At 42.7% G+C, this 14,644-nt stretch overlaps 1 protein-coding gene across 15 annotated transcripts in view; it reads left to right on the forward strand.

Moving 5' to 3' along the window:
- The window catches only part of LOC139392748 (myotubularin-related protein 5-like), a 78,226-nt gene that overhangs the window by 35,518 nt on the left and 28,064 nt on the right, over nucleotides 1–14,644 (forward strand). For 3 of the 15 annotated variants that reach the window (XM_071140970.1, XM_071140976.1, XM_071140971.1), the window contains exons 3-11: nucleotides 855–992; nucleotides 1,320–1,445; nucleotides 1,672–1,782; nucleotides 2,501–2,587; nucleotides 5,154–5,183; nucleotides 6,610–6,715; nucleotides 10,895–11,027; nucleotides 11,217–11,340; nucleotides 12,386–12,499. In XM_071140970.1, coding sequence (XP_070997071.1) covers nucleotides 855–992; nucleotides 1,320–1,445; nucleotides 1,672–1,782; nucleotides 2,501–2,587; nucleotides 5,154–5,183; nucleotides 6,610–6,715; nucleotides 10,895–11,027; nucleotides 11,217–11,340; nucleotides 12,386–12,499 — 969 coding nt within the window. The remainder of the gene's footprint in view (nucleotides 1–854; nucleotides 993–1,319; nucleotides 1,446–1,671; nucleotides 1,783–2,500; nucleotides 2,588–5,153; nucleotides 5,184–6,609; nucleotides 6,716–10,894; nucleotides 11,028–11,216; nucleotides 11,341–12,385; nucleotides 12,500–14,644) is intronic. The other 12 variants (XM_071140977.1, XM_071140980.1, XM_071140983.1 and 9 more) reach the window with 5 other exon arrangements.

Consider the following 14,644-nt stretch of genomic DNA (forward strand, 5'->3'; position numbering starts at 1 on the left):
GTTGCTTGTTCTTCATGATGCTCTCTGCGCTTTTAACGGACCTCTGAGACTATCACAGTGCAGGTGCATTTATACGGAGACTTGATTACACACAGGTGGATTGTATTTATCATCATTAGTCATTTAGGTCAACATTGGATCATTCAGAGATCCTCACTGAACTTCTGGAGAGAGTTTGCTGCACTGAAAGTAAAGGGGCTGAATAATTTTGCACGCCCAATTTTTCAGTTTTTGATTTGTTAAAAAAGTTTGAAATATCCAATAAATGTCGTTCCACTTCATGATTGTGTCCCACTTGTTGTTGATTCTTCACAAAAAAATACAGTTTTATATCTTTATGTTTGAAGCCTGAAATGTGGCAAAAGGTCGCAAAGTTCAAGGGGGCCGAATACTTTCGCAAGGCACTGTATGTACAGCGGGGTTCAATGGCATGTCTGTTTTGTATTTCATTCATTATGTATTACAAGATGAATTCCTACAGAACAATGGTTATTCCTTGGTTTGCTTCTAGCCTATTTCTCATCCCGATCCAAAATAAGGGTGTAAGGTTAATCATTTCTGACACGTGGAAAGTTTTCTTAACTTGATATAACCTAGCGGTGGAAAATAACCAAATGATAGGCTAGAGATCAGAGGTGAGTCACAGAGAGATGCAGAGTAGGGACATATGACATACCACACTGGGATTCGGCCCATTAATACTGTATATTCCTCTCCTGTCATCCATATCTCCCTCTCCTATCCTTTTCACCTCATTCCCGTTTCCCTCCTTCTTCCCTTGTTTCTCGACCCCTGCACCCCTTGACCCATTTTTTGTCACTCGCCCTCTCCCTCCTCCTCTTTCTCCCTCTCAGTTCTGTCAGCCCAACGGATGGCAGTTAGTTCCAGAGAGGGAGCGTCCGTCGTTCTTCGTGTCGGTTCTGACCGACATCAACTCAGAGCGTCACTACTGTGCCTGTTTCACGTTCTGGGAGGGCCTGGACAACCCTCAGGTGAGAGACTGGAGGAGAAAGAGAAGAGGCCCCCCTGGCCACACTTCTCCTCACACACTGAGCCAATGTCATTATGAACCAGTAACGGTATCGTTACAGCTGTACTGTGTAGCAACAATGTGCCAACATTTTACGCTGGCAACAAAGTTGTGGAAATGAGACGATCTGATCATATTAGAAACAGGTAACGGTCTATAAAAGTTCCAAGCTGTATGTGACATCTGTGATATGACGTTACATCTTTAATGGTACGTCTATAGAAAATTTGCACAAAGTAGGCTACGTTCTGTACACTGTATGATATTCTGTCTCATTCTGTGTGTGTAGCTACCGAAAGCTGAGGCCAGTGAGGTGGATGAGGATGAAGTCCCAGGGCTGGTCCAGCCGGCCCAGGTCTTTGCCCCCAAGAGCCTGGTGCTGGTGTCCCGTCTGGACCACACAGAGGTCTTCAGGGTACAACACACCTCAAAACAATACTGCACGTCCCTGTCCGATACTCCCATTGCACTTCTCATCTATGTTTCTTGTTACAACAAAGAGTGATTGAGACAACTCTAGGCTTGATTTGGCTGTATTTTGCTTTAGGTAGTGTTCTTCACCCACAAACCCCGTTTGTCATTTCACTACAAGTCAAGGAAAGTGTGTGCTTGTCTTTTGACTGGGTGCCTCCCCTGTCCAGAACTGTTTGGGACTCATCTACGCCGTGCACGTGGATAGCCTCAGCGTTCCCTTGGAAACGGTGATCGGAAACCTCCTCACCTGCGTCATCCCCGTCGCTGGTGGTTCTCAGGTAAACACACCTCCTTTCAGCATGCATACCGACTTTTACGTATTCTCCTGGGCTGTGCAACCCTCCCAACCAGCTAGCCTATTAGCTTGTTAGCCCCATCCAACCTGCTAGCATATTAGCTTAGCATGTTGGCCAATGCAGACTGCTAGCACATTACTTTAACCAACCTGTTTGCATTGTAGCTTAGCATTAGCGGGTGTGCTATGCTAACCCTCATTGCCGAGTCAATGCCGGGTCCTCAGCAAAGAGGAGATGGCCAGCATAGTAACCTACACACCATAGGAGGTTGGTGGCACCTTAATCGGGGAGGACGGGCTTGTGGTAATGGCTTGAGCGGAATTAGTGGAATGGTATCAAATACATCAAACGCATGGTTTCCATGTGTTTGATGCCATTCCAATCGCTCCGTTCCAGGCATTATGAGCCTCCTCCCCTTAGCAGCCTCCACTGCTACACACAATGTATAGGAATTTTTTCTTAGCTCTTGTATTCACCCTATGTGCACAATTTAAATGTACTGTTTGTCTCAAACTAATTCAATGACGCTACAGCATGAAGTAGTGTAACATATATATATATATATATATATAGTAAACTAGTATACTAAATCGTGCACTACTAGTATATTGGGCCTATACGTACATTTCTGTACATTTTGTTCCCTTGTGTAACATGCCATTGAACCCGGCTGTACATTGGTTCCTCCTGTGTGTTACAGATAAATGAGTCCCCAGTATGTAGTTTAAATCTTTCGGTTCCTCAGGCCTTAGCCTGTGACTGGCTACTGGGCTGCTTTCAGGACCAGGTAACATCACCTTCCGGCAGCTTCTTACCAATCCGCTTGCCTCATTTTGATTTTATCTATTTAGATAAACATGATGATTCTAAAAAGTCTGTTTTGTATTTCCTGTAATCATCTCAAACCATGCTGATTTAATATTCACTCAGTGGTTTGCAGTTTGCTCTAGTCTGCTTTTGTGGAATTTGTGGCCTAACGATGCTGCGTATTCCATGCTACATTAACCTGTCAATAATTTCAATCATTTTTGAGACCTTTTTAAAGTCAAAGAATTGTTTTGATTCTGTGTGCCGTTGTTTGTCGTGGATCGATCTGATGTGTTTGCCATTATTGATCTGTTGTAGAAGTGCATAGACTTTTCACTTGGTGAGGAACACACACCGTACACAAACACTGGTTCTCTGAGGGTGACCATATGGGACACCAGATGGCCTCATAGCAGGCAGTGCAGTGGTCTGAATGAGAGATGGGACTAATCAGCATTAACACACACACGCACACATAGATCTTGCAAACAAAAACAAACACACTTGACTTACACACACTCCGAGATCTTCAGGCATTGGATACTATAGCACAGATCATTCTATATTAAAACAGTACTTTGAAGAGCAATGCTAGGTGTTTGTTACGGTGTAATAGCAGGTTTGATACTATCAAATGTCTAACTTTTTATTAGACTCAATTCTAGACTTGCTAGGACTCTCCCCAGTCATGCCACGTCAACCACTGTCATCCCAACATACATTGCAACACATACACTTTACTACTGCAACTGGCAATTATCTCAACTGTCAGATACGCACTCTTGACATACAGAGCAGCAACCTTTAGCCCAGTTACTGTACAGTGGAATATATATGAGTCTGATATGGAACCTGCCTGAACGTTTGTGTGTGTGCGCGCACGTCTGCCCGTCTGTATGAGGGATTTAATAGATAATTGTAAATTACTGTGTCTAGTCTCCACAATGTCTCCTGGTTACCAGCCCAAGGACATTCTGTCAATGGGCCAATCTCCATAAATAACTTATTTGATTTCCTGAAATATTAACTGTAAAACATTAACTAAGCAGATTTCCCCTTTTAAAGTAACTGTTATACAGCCACATTTATACACAAGTATAACATTTCAGTCCTCTGTTATTTCACCCCAAGGTCATAAACACATCATCTGACTAATTTACTCATCGGATGTTTGTAGCTACGATAGGGCTGGGCGATATGGCAAATAAATTATCACGATATCGATATATTTTTTTCATTCGAAAACGATAATTATCACGTTATTAATCAAATAACGTTTAAAAGGTGCATATCTGCTTCAAACTCAAGAATGCCTGAACACACCGTGGTTAGAGCGTTGGGCCAGTAACCGAAAGGTTGCTAGATCGAATCCCAGAGCTGACAAGGTAAAAAATCTGTCGTTCTATCCCTGAACAAGGCAGTTAACCCACTGTTCCCCGATAGGCCGTCATTGTAAATAAGAAGTTGTTCTTAACTGACTTGCCTATTTTTTATTTATTTATTGTGAGCTACACATGGAAAATCGTTCCATGTTTGCTGCTAGGGAGCATGTACCTGGTGTCAATTAAATTGATAAGCTTCTTGAAACCTTCCTTTTCGACTGTGCTAATTGGTAGCATGTCCTTAGCAATGCAATGCATAATAGCATTTGTGATGTTTGCATGTATGGCATAAATGCTGTCAGTGTTGACTGCTTCGGGCAAACATCCCTAGATTTGGCTGGTGCTTGAGGGGCGTTTATCAATACCGTGGCGCAAACTCAAACTTCCTGCATGTTCCAAAGAGTGATTTTGCTTAAGATGTTGAAAAAGGTTTGTCGTATTACACGACTTCGTAGCCACCTGTTTACGGCACAATTTGCACCGATCATTGTTCTGCTCTTTGTCAGACTTCAAAAAGCCAAACCACTTCCAAATTACTGAAACAGTTTAACCCTTTTTATCAATAATTTCTTAGTTGGAAGCTGGTCCTTGTCCATGGCTATCACTGCCACTGTTTTCGCCTACGTCACTAATTTTTCGTGGTTAATAGTGGCTACGCCATCACTCGAGGTGCGAAGTGGTTTTTTGTGGGCGTATACCTCTCCACGTGCATATTGTCACTTCTCCGCATGTTCCTGCTGCGTCACAGAGGTGAAATAGACTGCTGTACCTAATTATTCTATATATCAACATCAACAAAAATGAATGTAAATGTTTTTATATGGTTATTGAGAGAAGTAATTACCTCTTGCTAGTGATTTATCACCCAGCCCTAAGCTACAAGGTCAGATATTAAATGTGGCTGAACTGAGCTGTGGATGCTTCCATTTTATTTCCCCAAAGTTGACAGCTGCTTTGACTCTGTGCCTTATGTTAATGTTGCTGTACTCTCATGTCATAATGCCACGCTGTTACCATCTGTGTATATTTGTAATGTCATGTTAATGTTTTGTCATTGTTTTGTCATGTTTTTGTTTGGACCCTGTTGTCTTTAATCCGTGTGTTCTACTATGGTGTATTTATCTCTCTCTCTGTGTGTGTGTTTGGGGTGCTTGACTTGTGTAGCCGTGCCAGGAGGAGAGAGAAGAGAGCTTGGTACGCCGCCTGACTACTTTATTCTCCTTTCAACCAATCAGCTCCTAGCTTTCCCTAATTCTGTCGGGATCCTCCTATGTCTATGTATCTCACCTACCTCTCTCTCAAGGGAAAACCAATCAAATCACTTTGATAAGGCCCAGTCTGTTACCCAATGGCTGATCTTTTTACGATCTGTTATTGGTATCCTGAAAAAATTCAAGGATATCTAATTGGTTGTTGATCAGACGAGTGACGGTGAAATGGTGTTCAACAGTTGGATCATTGCGTTCCCATTGCTGCTGCTGCTGTAGAGAGCATGAGCTAACGCCAACCTTTTCGTTCCCAGATATATATACTTGGGCCTTGTATTTTAAGTACTTTTAAATGAAGATTTGGCTACAGTAGATTCCTGCTTCTGGAGTTTATTTGAAAATGTCTGTTTTTAAATCAATTCCCTATTTTATAGTGAAAATGTATTTTGGAAGAATTTCAGTACTTAAAATAATTTGCATTCCTACTTGTCAAATGTGGTATACAGCCTCTGTAGGTAGTTCCAGTTGTTTCTGTGTATTCTGTTGTATTACTATGTGATGTCTGTCCTAGAGGCTGCTGTGATTGTGTTTCTATGTGATGTATTGGATGCCTTCTTTGACCTTGTGCTACCTGTCCTGTATGCAACTCTTTGTAATCGGTCTTCATTTGCAGCCAAGACCCACGGTATCTATCATGCTCTGCAAATTGTGCCTTAACTCATATCGCCTAACATGCTTTTTCAGTCTTCCAAAACAGTCATTGACATTGCATGCAACATAAATATCACACTTACAAATGATGGCAACTTATATTTTACAACAACTAGTACAACTCTCTTAAGCTATAAATGTAATGTATGTGCTACAATGTGAAGTTTACATGACTAAGATGTTTCATGAATGTTACAATCAACAACAAATCAATCTAAATCATTCTGTCACTTCCCTTCCCTCTATGTCACATGGCCGTAAGAACTATCCAGTAACACAAAAACCAATGAGACATTTCAAATGTTAAGACCCCCCCCGAAATCATTCAGATGTTTGAACTCTGCCCTTTCCAAAACGCAATGGAAATGTCCCTCTATGAACAATCTGGAATGTCATTGGTATTTGACTCCCATAAAGGCCCATTTTAATATGGTGGGCTGATTTGAATCTGTGGTAAGGCCCATTGCTATGGGTTTCTTAGTTCAACATAGGTCAGTTCTCTCCTGTTCAGCTCTGAATGGCTGGTTACTGTCGAGTTCTAATGTACCTGCTAAACCCTTGTGATTCTTATCTGTGATTTCTCCTCAATACACTCCAACTCTCTGTGATTGTGCTGTAGTTGCTAATCCCCATTTTTCAGAGAAAGAGCGTTCACACTATCTGTTCTCTTTTTCCATGCGTCCCTCTCTTTCTCTCTCTAGAGGACTATAACATTGGGTGCGGGCGATCGACAGGTCATCCAGACTCCCATCAACGACTCCCTCCCTGTCAGCGGCAGCAGCGTAGCCCATCTCTTTAGACAGCTTGGTACGGCAAATCACAATGCAGTTTATTCAGCCCAGGACCGATGGGGCACCTTATGATCAGTGATGTCAGTGATATGGACCAATCAGAGTCTGATGTTCCCTCACCTAGGAAATGTTCCTTTGATTTAAAGACCTTCACCAATTGTTCAATTGCTTAATGAACGCAGATCACAGGCCTATATTTGATGAGTTGCGGGAAAAGGCGTGTGTGTGTGTGTGTGTGTGTATATATATATATATATAAACTCAGCAAAAAAATAAATGTCCTCACTGTCAACTGCATTTATTTTCAGCAAACTTAACGTGTTTATATTTGTATGAACATAACAAGATTCAACAACTGAGACATCAACTGAACAAGTTCCACAGACATGTGACTAACAGAAATTGAATAATGTGTCCCTGAACAAAGGGGGAGTAAAAATCAAAAGTAACAATGCAGTTGGTGGCCACACCAGATACTGACAAAGTACTGCTGTGCATCTCCTCATGGACTGCACCAGATTTGCCAGTTCTTGCTGTAAGATGTTACTCCACTCTTCCAGCAAGGCACCTGCAAGTTCCTGGACATTTCTGGGGGGATTGGCCCTCACCCTCCGATCCAACAGGTCCCAGATGTGCTCAATGGGATTGAGATCCAGGCTCTTCGCTGGCCATGGCAGAACACTGACGTTCCTGTCTTGCAGGAAATCATGCACAGAACGAGCAGTATGGCTGGTGGCATTGTCATGCTGGAGGGTCATGTCAGATGAGTTTGCAGGAAGGGTACCACATGAAGTAGGAGGATGTCTTCCCTGTAACGCACAGAGTTGAGATTGCCTGCAATGACAACAAGCTCAGTCCGATGATGCTGTGACACACCGACCCAGACCATGACGGACCCTCCACCTCCAAATTGATCCCGCTCCAGAGTACAGGCCTCTGTGTAACGCTCATTCCTCCAACGATAAACGCGAATCCGACCATCACCCCTGGTGAGACAAACTGCGACTCGTCAGTGAAGAGCACTTTTTCCAGTCCTGTCTGGTCAAGTGACGGTGGGTTTGTGCCCATAGGTGATGTGGACCTGCCTTACAATAAGCCTACAAGCCCTCAATCCAGCCTCTCTCAGCCTATTGTGGACAGTCTGAGCACTGATGGAGGGATTGTGCGTTCCTGGTGTAACTCGGGCAGTTGTTGCAATCCTGTACCGGTCCCGGTGGGATGTTTGGATGTACCGATTCTGTGCAGGTGTTGTTACACGTGGTCTGCCACTGCGAGGACTATCAGCTGTCCATCCTGTCTCCCTGTAGCGCTGTCTTCGGTGTCTCACAGTACGGACATTGCAATTTATTGCCCTGGCCACATCTGCAGTCCTCATGCATCCTTGCAGCATGCCAAAGGCATGTTCATGCAGATGAGCAGGGACCCTGGGCATCTATCTTTTGGTGTTTTTCAGAGTCAGTAGAAAGGCCTTTTTAGTGTCCTAAGTTTTCATAACTGACCTTAATTGCCTACCGTCTGTAAGCTGTTAGTGTCTTAACGACCATTCCACAGGTGCATGTTCATTAATTGTTTATGGCATGGGAAACAGTGTTTAAACCCTTTACAATGAAGATCTGTGAAGTTATTTGGATTTTTACGAATGATCTTTGAAAGACAGGGTTCTGAAAAAGGGACGTTTCTTTTTTTGCTGAGTTTACTCTACCGTTCAAAAGTTTGGGGTCACTTAGAAATGTCCTTGTTTTTTTTTAAAGAAAAGCATTTTTTTTGTCCATTTTAAAATAACATCATTGATCAGAAATACAGTGTAGACATGGTTGTAAATGATTATTGTAGCTGGAAACGGCAGATAAAAAAGAAGAAAAAAAGGAATATCAACATATGCGTACAGAAGCCCATTATCAGCAACCATCACTCCTGTGTTCCAATTGCACGTTGTTAGCTAATCCAAGTTTATCATATTAAAAGGCTAATTGATCATTAGAAAACCCTTTTGCAATTATGTTAGCACAGTGGAAAACTGTTCTGATTAATGAAGCAATAAAACTGGCCTTCTTTAGACTAGTTGAGTATCTGGAGCATCGGCATGTGTGGGTTCAATTACAGGCTCAAAATTGCCAGAAACAAAGAACGTTTCTTCTGAAACTCATCAGAAACTGAAGATCTCGTACAACGCTGTGTACTACTCCCTTCACAGAACAGTGCAAACTGGCTCTAACCAGAATAGAAAGAGGAGTGGGAGGCCCCGGTGCACAACTGAGCAAGAGGACAAGCACATTGGAGTGCCTAGTTTGGGAAACAGACGCCTCACAAGTCCTCAACTGGCAGCTTCATTAAATAGTACCCGCAAAACACCAGTCTCAACGTCAACAGTGAAGAGGCAACTCCGGGATGCTGGCCATCTAGACAGTGTTCCTCTGTCCAGTGTCTGTGTTCTTTTGCCCATGTTAGTCTTTTATTATTGGCCGGTTTGAGATATGGATTATTCTTTGTAACTCTGCCTAGATGGCCAGCATCCCGGAGTCACCACTTCACTTTTGACGTTAAGACTGTGTTTTGCAGATACTATTTAATCTAGCTGCCAGTTGAGGACTTGTGAGGCATCTGTTTCACACACTAGACACTCTTAGAAAACAAGGGCATTTCTAAGTCACCCCAAACTTTTTAACAGTTGTCTGTGTGTACACTGCATTCGGATAGTATTCAGAACCCTTGACTTTTTCCACATTTTTTTGTTACATTACAGCCTTATTCAAAAATGTATTAAATTGTGTTCCCCCCCATCATTCTACACACAATTCCCCACAATACACCCATAATGACTAAGCAATAAAAGGTTTTGAAATATTACATTTACGCAAGTATTCAGACCCATTACTCAGTACTTTTTTGAAGCAACTTTGGCAGCGATTACAGCCTCAAGTCTTCTTGGGTATGACGCTACAAGCTTGGCACACCTGTATTTGGGGAGTTTCTTCCGTTCTTCTCTGCAGATCCTCTCAAGCTCTGTCAGGTTGGATGGGGACCATTACTGCACATCTATTTTCAGGTCTCTCCTGAGATGTTCGTTCGGGATCAAGTCCGGCGCTGGCTGGGCCACTCCTGTGTTGTCTTGGCCGTGTGCTTAGGGTCGTTGACCTGTCTTCGCCCCCCCCAGTCTGAGAACCTGTTTCAGAGCACTCAGGACTTCATCAAGGATCTCTCTGTACTTTGCGCTGTTCATCTTTCCCTCAATCCTGACTAGTCTCTCAGTCCCTGCCACTGAAAAACATCCCCACAGCATGATGAGGCTACCATGCTTCACCGTAGGGATGGTGCCAGGAGTGACACTTGGCATTCAGGCCAAAGAGTTCAATCATGGTTTCATAAGACGAGATAATCTTGTTTTTCATGGTCTGAGCGTCCTTTAGGTGCCTTTTGGCAAACTCCAAGTGGGCTGTCATGTGCCTTTTCCTGAGGAGTGGCTTACGTCTGGCCACTCAATCATAAAGTCCTGATTGGTGGAGTGCTACAGAGATGGTTGTCCTTCTGGAAGATTTTCCCATCTCCACAGAGGAACTCTAGAGCTCGGGCAGTGACCAAGGCCCTTCTCCCCCGATTGCTCAGTTTGGCCAGGCTCTAGGAAGAGTCTGTGGTTCCAAACTTCTTCCATTTAAGAATGATGGCGGCTACTGTTTTTGGGGACCTTCAATGCTGCAGACCTTTTTTCGTACCCTTCCCCAGATATGTGCCTCGACACAATCCTGTCTCGGAGCTCTACGAACAATTCCTTCAACCTCATGCCTTGTTTTTTTTGCTCTGACATGCACTGTCAACTGTGGAACCTTATAGGCAGGTGTGTGCCTTTCCAAATCATGTCCAATCCATTGAATTTACCACAGGTGGACTCTTAAGTTGTTGAAACATCTCAAGGATGATCAATGGAAACTGTATGCACCTGAGCTCAATTTTGAGTCTCATAGCAAAGGGTCTGAATACTTATGTAAATAAGGTATTTCGTTTTTGTTATAAATTTGCAAAAGAATTCTAAGAACCTGTGTTTGCTTTGTCATTTTGGGGTATTGGTTGTAGATATGTCTTAATGCCTGCATGTTTGATCATTTTGTTTGAAGATACATTTGATCTTTACAATCCACGCAGTCGGTCTTTCCCTGCAAGTAAAGTGAATACTGTACCTCTGTTATGTTGTTGCTCTCAGGTATAGTGAACGTCCTGTATCTGTTCTGTGCTGCTCTGACGGAACACAAAATCCTGTTCCTGTCCAGCAGCTACCAGAGACTAACAGACGCCTGCAGAGCACTACTGGCCATCATGTTCCCCCTCAAATACAGGTATGTGTGTGTTTTTCATTGTAAAATAGATTCATAGATGTCTTTTTAATATTGTGAATTTACAGGGATTTGATTAACAAGATTAACAAGATATTGGTATGTTAGTTTGGGTGATTTCCTCAATTATCATATCGTCTCCTAATCTGATTCCTGATAAATCTGTTGTCCTCTTGTTTTCCCTCCCGCCAGTTTTACTTACGTCCCCATCCTGCCGGGCAAACTCCTGGAGGTGCTGAGCACGCCCACGCCTTTCATCATCGGGGTCAATTCTTTCTTCCGTTCCGAGACCCAGGAACTGGTGGGTAGCATGACCGTATGTTCCAATCTACAATACTTATTTTTGATTTATTTTCTAGATCATGTTTATATATTCCGTCAGTGGTATGCATTTGTAAAGCCTATCTGATGCCAGTAAAGACCGTCTTAATTCTGTGTTGCCCCCCCATACTTTGACAGCCTGTGGTACGATCTTGATTATTGGATATTGTCAGTTCTCTGGCCTTCTTTCCTTATCTATAATTCATCTCACTCAACAACCCAGACCTGCTGTGTTTTAGCCATCTGAAACCTCTTTTAGCTTAAACCCCTCTCAGTACTAACACAATGGTCTTTGTAAACCATGCCAAGGTACATTAGCAATATACATGACATGTAACTTAAATATCTTCATTCTATATCCAGTGGAATGTTGGATGACTTTGAAAGTTTCCTTTTGTTATTAAGGACAAACTAATGGTTAAGATGAATAATACAAATAATATATTTATTTTGTATATTGCTTTTCATTAGTTATCTCAAAGCTCTGAGGAAAGAATAATACAAAAGGATAGTCAATAAAAACCAGGTACATTTTAGAGTGAAGGCAGGTAAAATAGCAGTAGTGGGCTAGGCACTAAATACATTTCAGATTGGGATTTAGGACTATGAAATGACAGTCATTATAGTGTCATGTTTCTGAGGTCTAGGTTAGGGTGCGTTAAACTACATGTGGTCCCTCGCCATGCTTTGTTATGTAATGACTTTTAACAACGGACTGCCTGTCTGTATAATATAGTATACTATACAGTCACATGGCTCTCATAGATCGATTGATGATGGAGTGTAAGGGGGTGAGAGGTTATCGCCTTGGCAACCCAACTGCCTGTTAAAAGGTAAATTTCACTGCCTCAGTAGGTAAAGTTCTGTAATGAACAGCTGTTGACAGAAGCGTTTGTGTGTGTGTGTCTGTGGCTCTGTCAGTCACTACTGTTCTCAATCAGCACACTTAGCCTCATGTACAGTATGCAGCACAGTGATCTCTTACAAGATCAATCAAAGATATCGCACTGACTGAGCCGTCTGTGTGTGTTGTTCTACAGTTGGATGTGATCATCGCTGACCTGGACGGAGGCACGGTGACCATCCCGGAGTGTGTACACATCTCTCTGCTCCCCGACCCCCTCCTGCAGCAGACCCAGACTGCCCTCTCCATGGTAACCACCGTGACGACAACACTCACACCTCACCGCAACACCCTTCAGACTTCTACACCTTCACGTCATACAGCTACATCAGAGTCACCAATACCAGTACAGCACGTTAACCCAACACAGGGACTCCCACTATGTATTACCCTGAACCATGTACAGCTATAGTGGTTTAAGCACAGCATCACATTGAGATGTTGATTTACTACTTCTGAACCAACTCCTTTTCTAAATAAGATCTAGTTCCTTATTGCAATCGAGCTTCTCACTGCCAGCACAATCTGGAAATTCCTCTTGTTCAGATAAGATCCATGTTATGTAAAACTAATCTGATTTTCTGATTGTGCCTGCCTATCATTGGTGTCTATGGCTGGTTTTATGCTTTTGTTTCTATGTGGAGGAGAGCCATGCCATTGCTTTCCCATCATTAGCTACAACAAACACATGGTGGCAGATTTTATTTATTGAATGATTCTGGTTGATATTGTAAGCAATCGTGTTTGTGATCACAAAGTAATTTACCACAATCTTATATTCTAATTGTAAGGTATCGGAACTACCATTACACACTCCTATAAAACAATATAATATTTTACAATATTGAAATTACCCATGAGACACAAATAAAAACAATGCAGTCATGAACTGTTCATGAGGATACGTCTGTTTTTAGTTTCACAATTGGTGTGAGTTGGCATGTGCAGAGCTTACTGTAATACACAGTAGTCCAATAAAGAATTATGAAAGAATGGATATTCCCATCTTCAGTGAATGAAATGATACTACAATCTGGAGCCAAAAGAGGGTTTATTTGTTTGCCTGTATGACATTGGCATTGATTCCCACAGCCCAAACAGTGTGTGTTTGTGTTATCAGAGTTAGACCAGAGGGAGAAGATGAATTATAGAATCTGACATGCTGTCCCACATGAGAAATATTTGGGAACATATTATTCCCTAGATGTAATTGTCTTCCTCCCCTCATTTCTTTATCAGGATAAGAGTCAAGTTGTATGTTTTAATATGAAGGAACATTTGATATGGACTTGTGTAGATTGCTCAGAATATTGCCAGACCGGCATTGCTCGGAACTGCTCAAAATGCGTACTTCATTAGCTTTTTGGCACTTTTCTTAACTGTTAGAGAAAACCATTTTTGGTAGTTTTTTGACACATGTCCGTGGTAAATTATATCTTAGTACATGTGACAGTATACAGTGTTCATGCTTTTAACTCTCCAAGGCTGTCTGTCTGAGGCCAATGGGCTTTATCTCAGGCTGGTCTCTATGATCTCTATTGGCTGGAGGGCATGAAACATGAGCCATACTCAATCTGCACGGTTACTAGCCAATCTGTTACGGCTAGACTGAACAGGAGAGGAGGAGGGAGGGACAAATGTGGAGGGAAAGGGGGGAGAGAGGGAAAGCAAGAAAAGGCAAAAGAGAATGAGACAGGGTTATGCTGTTACTGTGTCCTCTCGGTCAGAGGTACATTGAAAAGGAGCTGCTCCTCAACCAGTATACTTCCCCCTTCATTTCCATGTTTAAACATTCCTAGATGTTTGAAAAACAACACAGTGGAAAGAGCTAGGTACCAGCCAATACCTGCTCTGGTAAGTAATAGGGACTGTAAAATTGTTCCATCTCAGAACAACCAGTCCTGTGATGGGACCTGACCATTATACAATACAATATACAGGCCTCTCCCACTTCCCTCTGTTCTGTCCTCCTTTCTTTTCTTCCCCCTGTCTCCCTCTGTCCTAACCTGTGTGGGCCATAGAGACTTGTAGTGCTGGCCCGGTGACCGTGCATGGCTGGAATGAGACCAGAGCCCTGTAATGCAGGGACAATTTCACTGGAAGTGCTAGTCCTCTGTGTCCTGAGTCAATAAAACACTATGTGCATGTGACGTGTATGCACACATGCTTCCTTCCATAACCAGTGAAGCACATTGTGTGTGATCGTGGGGTTCATTCCGCCCTGCATTTGTCTGCCTGCACTGTCAGTCTCTGTGCAGCGCTGTCCAAGCCTCAGCCCCCCAGCCGGCTCACATAACAGGCCTAAGTGACCTTCACCCAGACCAGCACAGAGAGGATAATTGCAGTGCGTGAAAAGCGCTAGCTTTTGCAACTGGATGGATAGTTAATTTGTTTA

This window comes from Oncorhynchus clarkii, chromosome 33, assembly GCF_045791955.1.
Source record: "Oncorhynchus clarkii lewisi isolate Uvic-CL-2024 chromosome 33, UVic_Ocla_1.0, whole genome shotgun sequence".
Taxonomy (NCBI): Eukaryota; Metazoa; Chordata; class Actinopteri; order Salmoniformes; family Salmonidae; genus Oncorhynchus; species Oncorhynchus clarkii.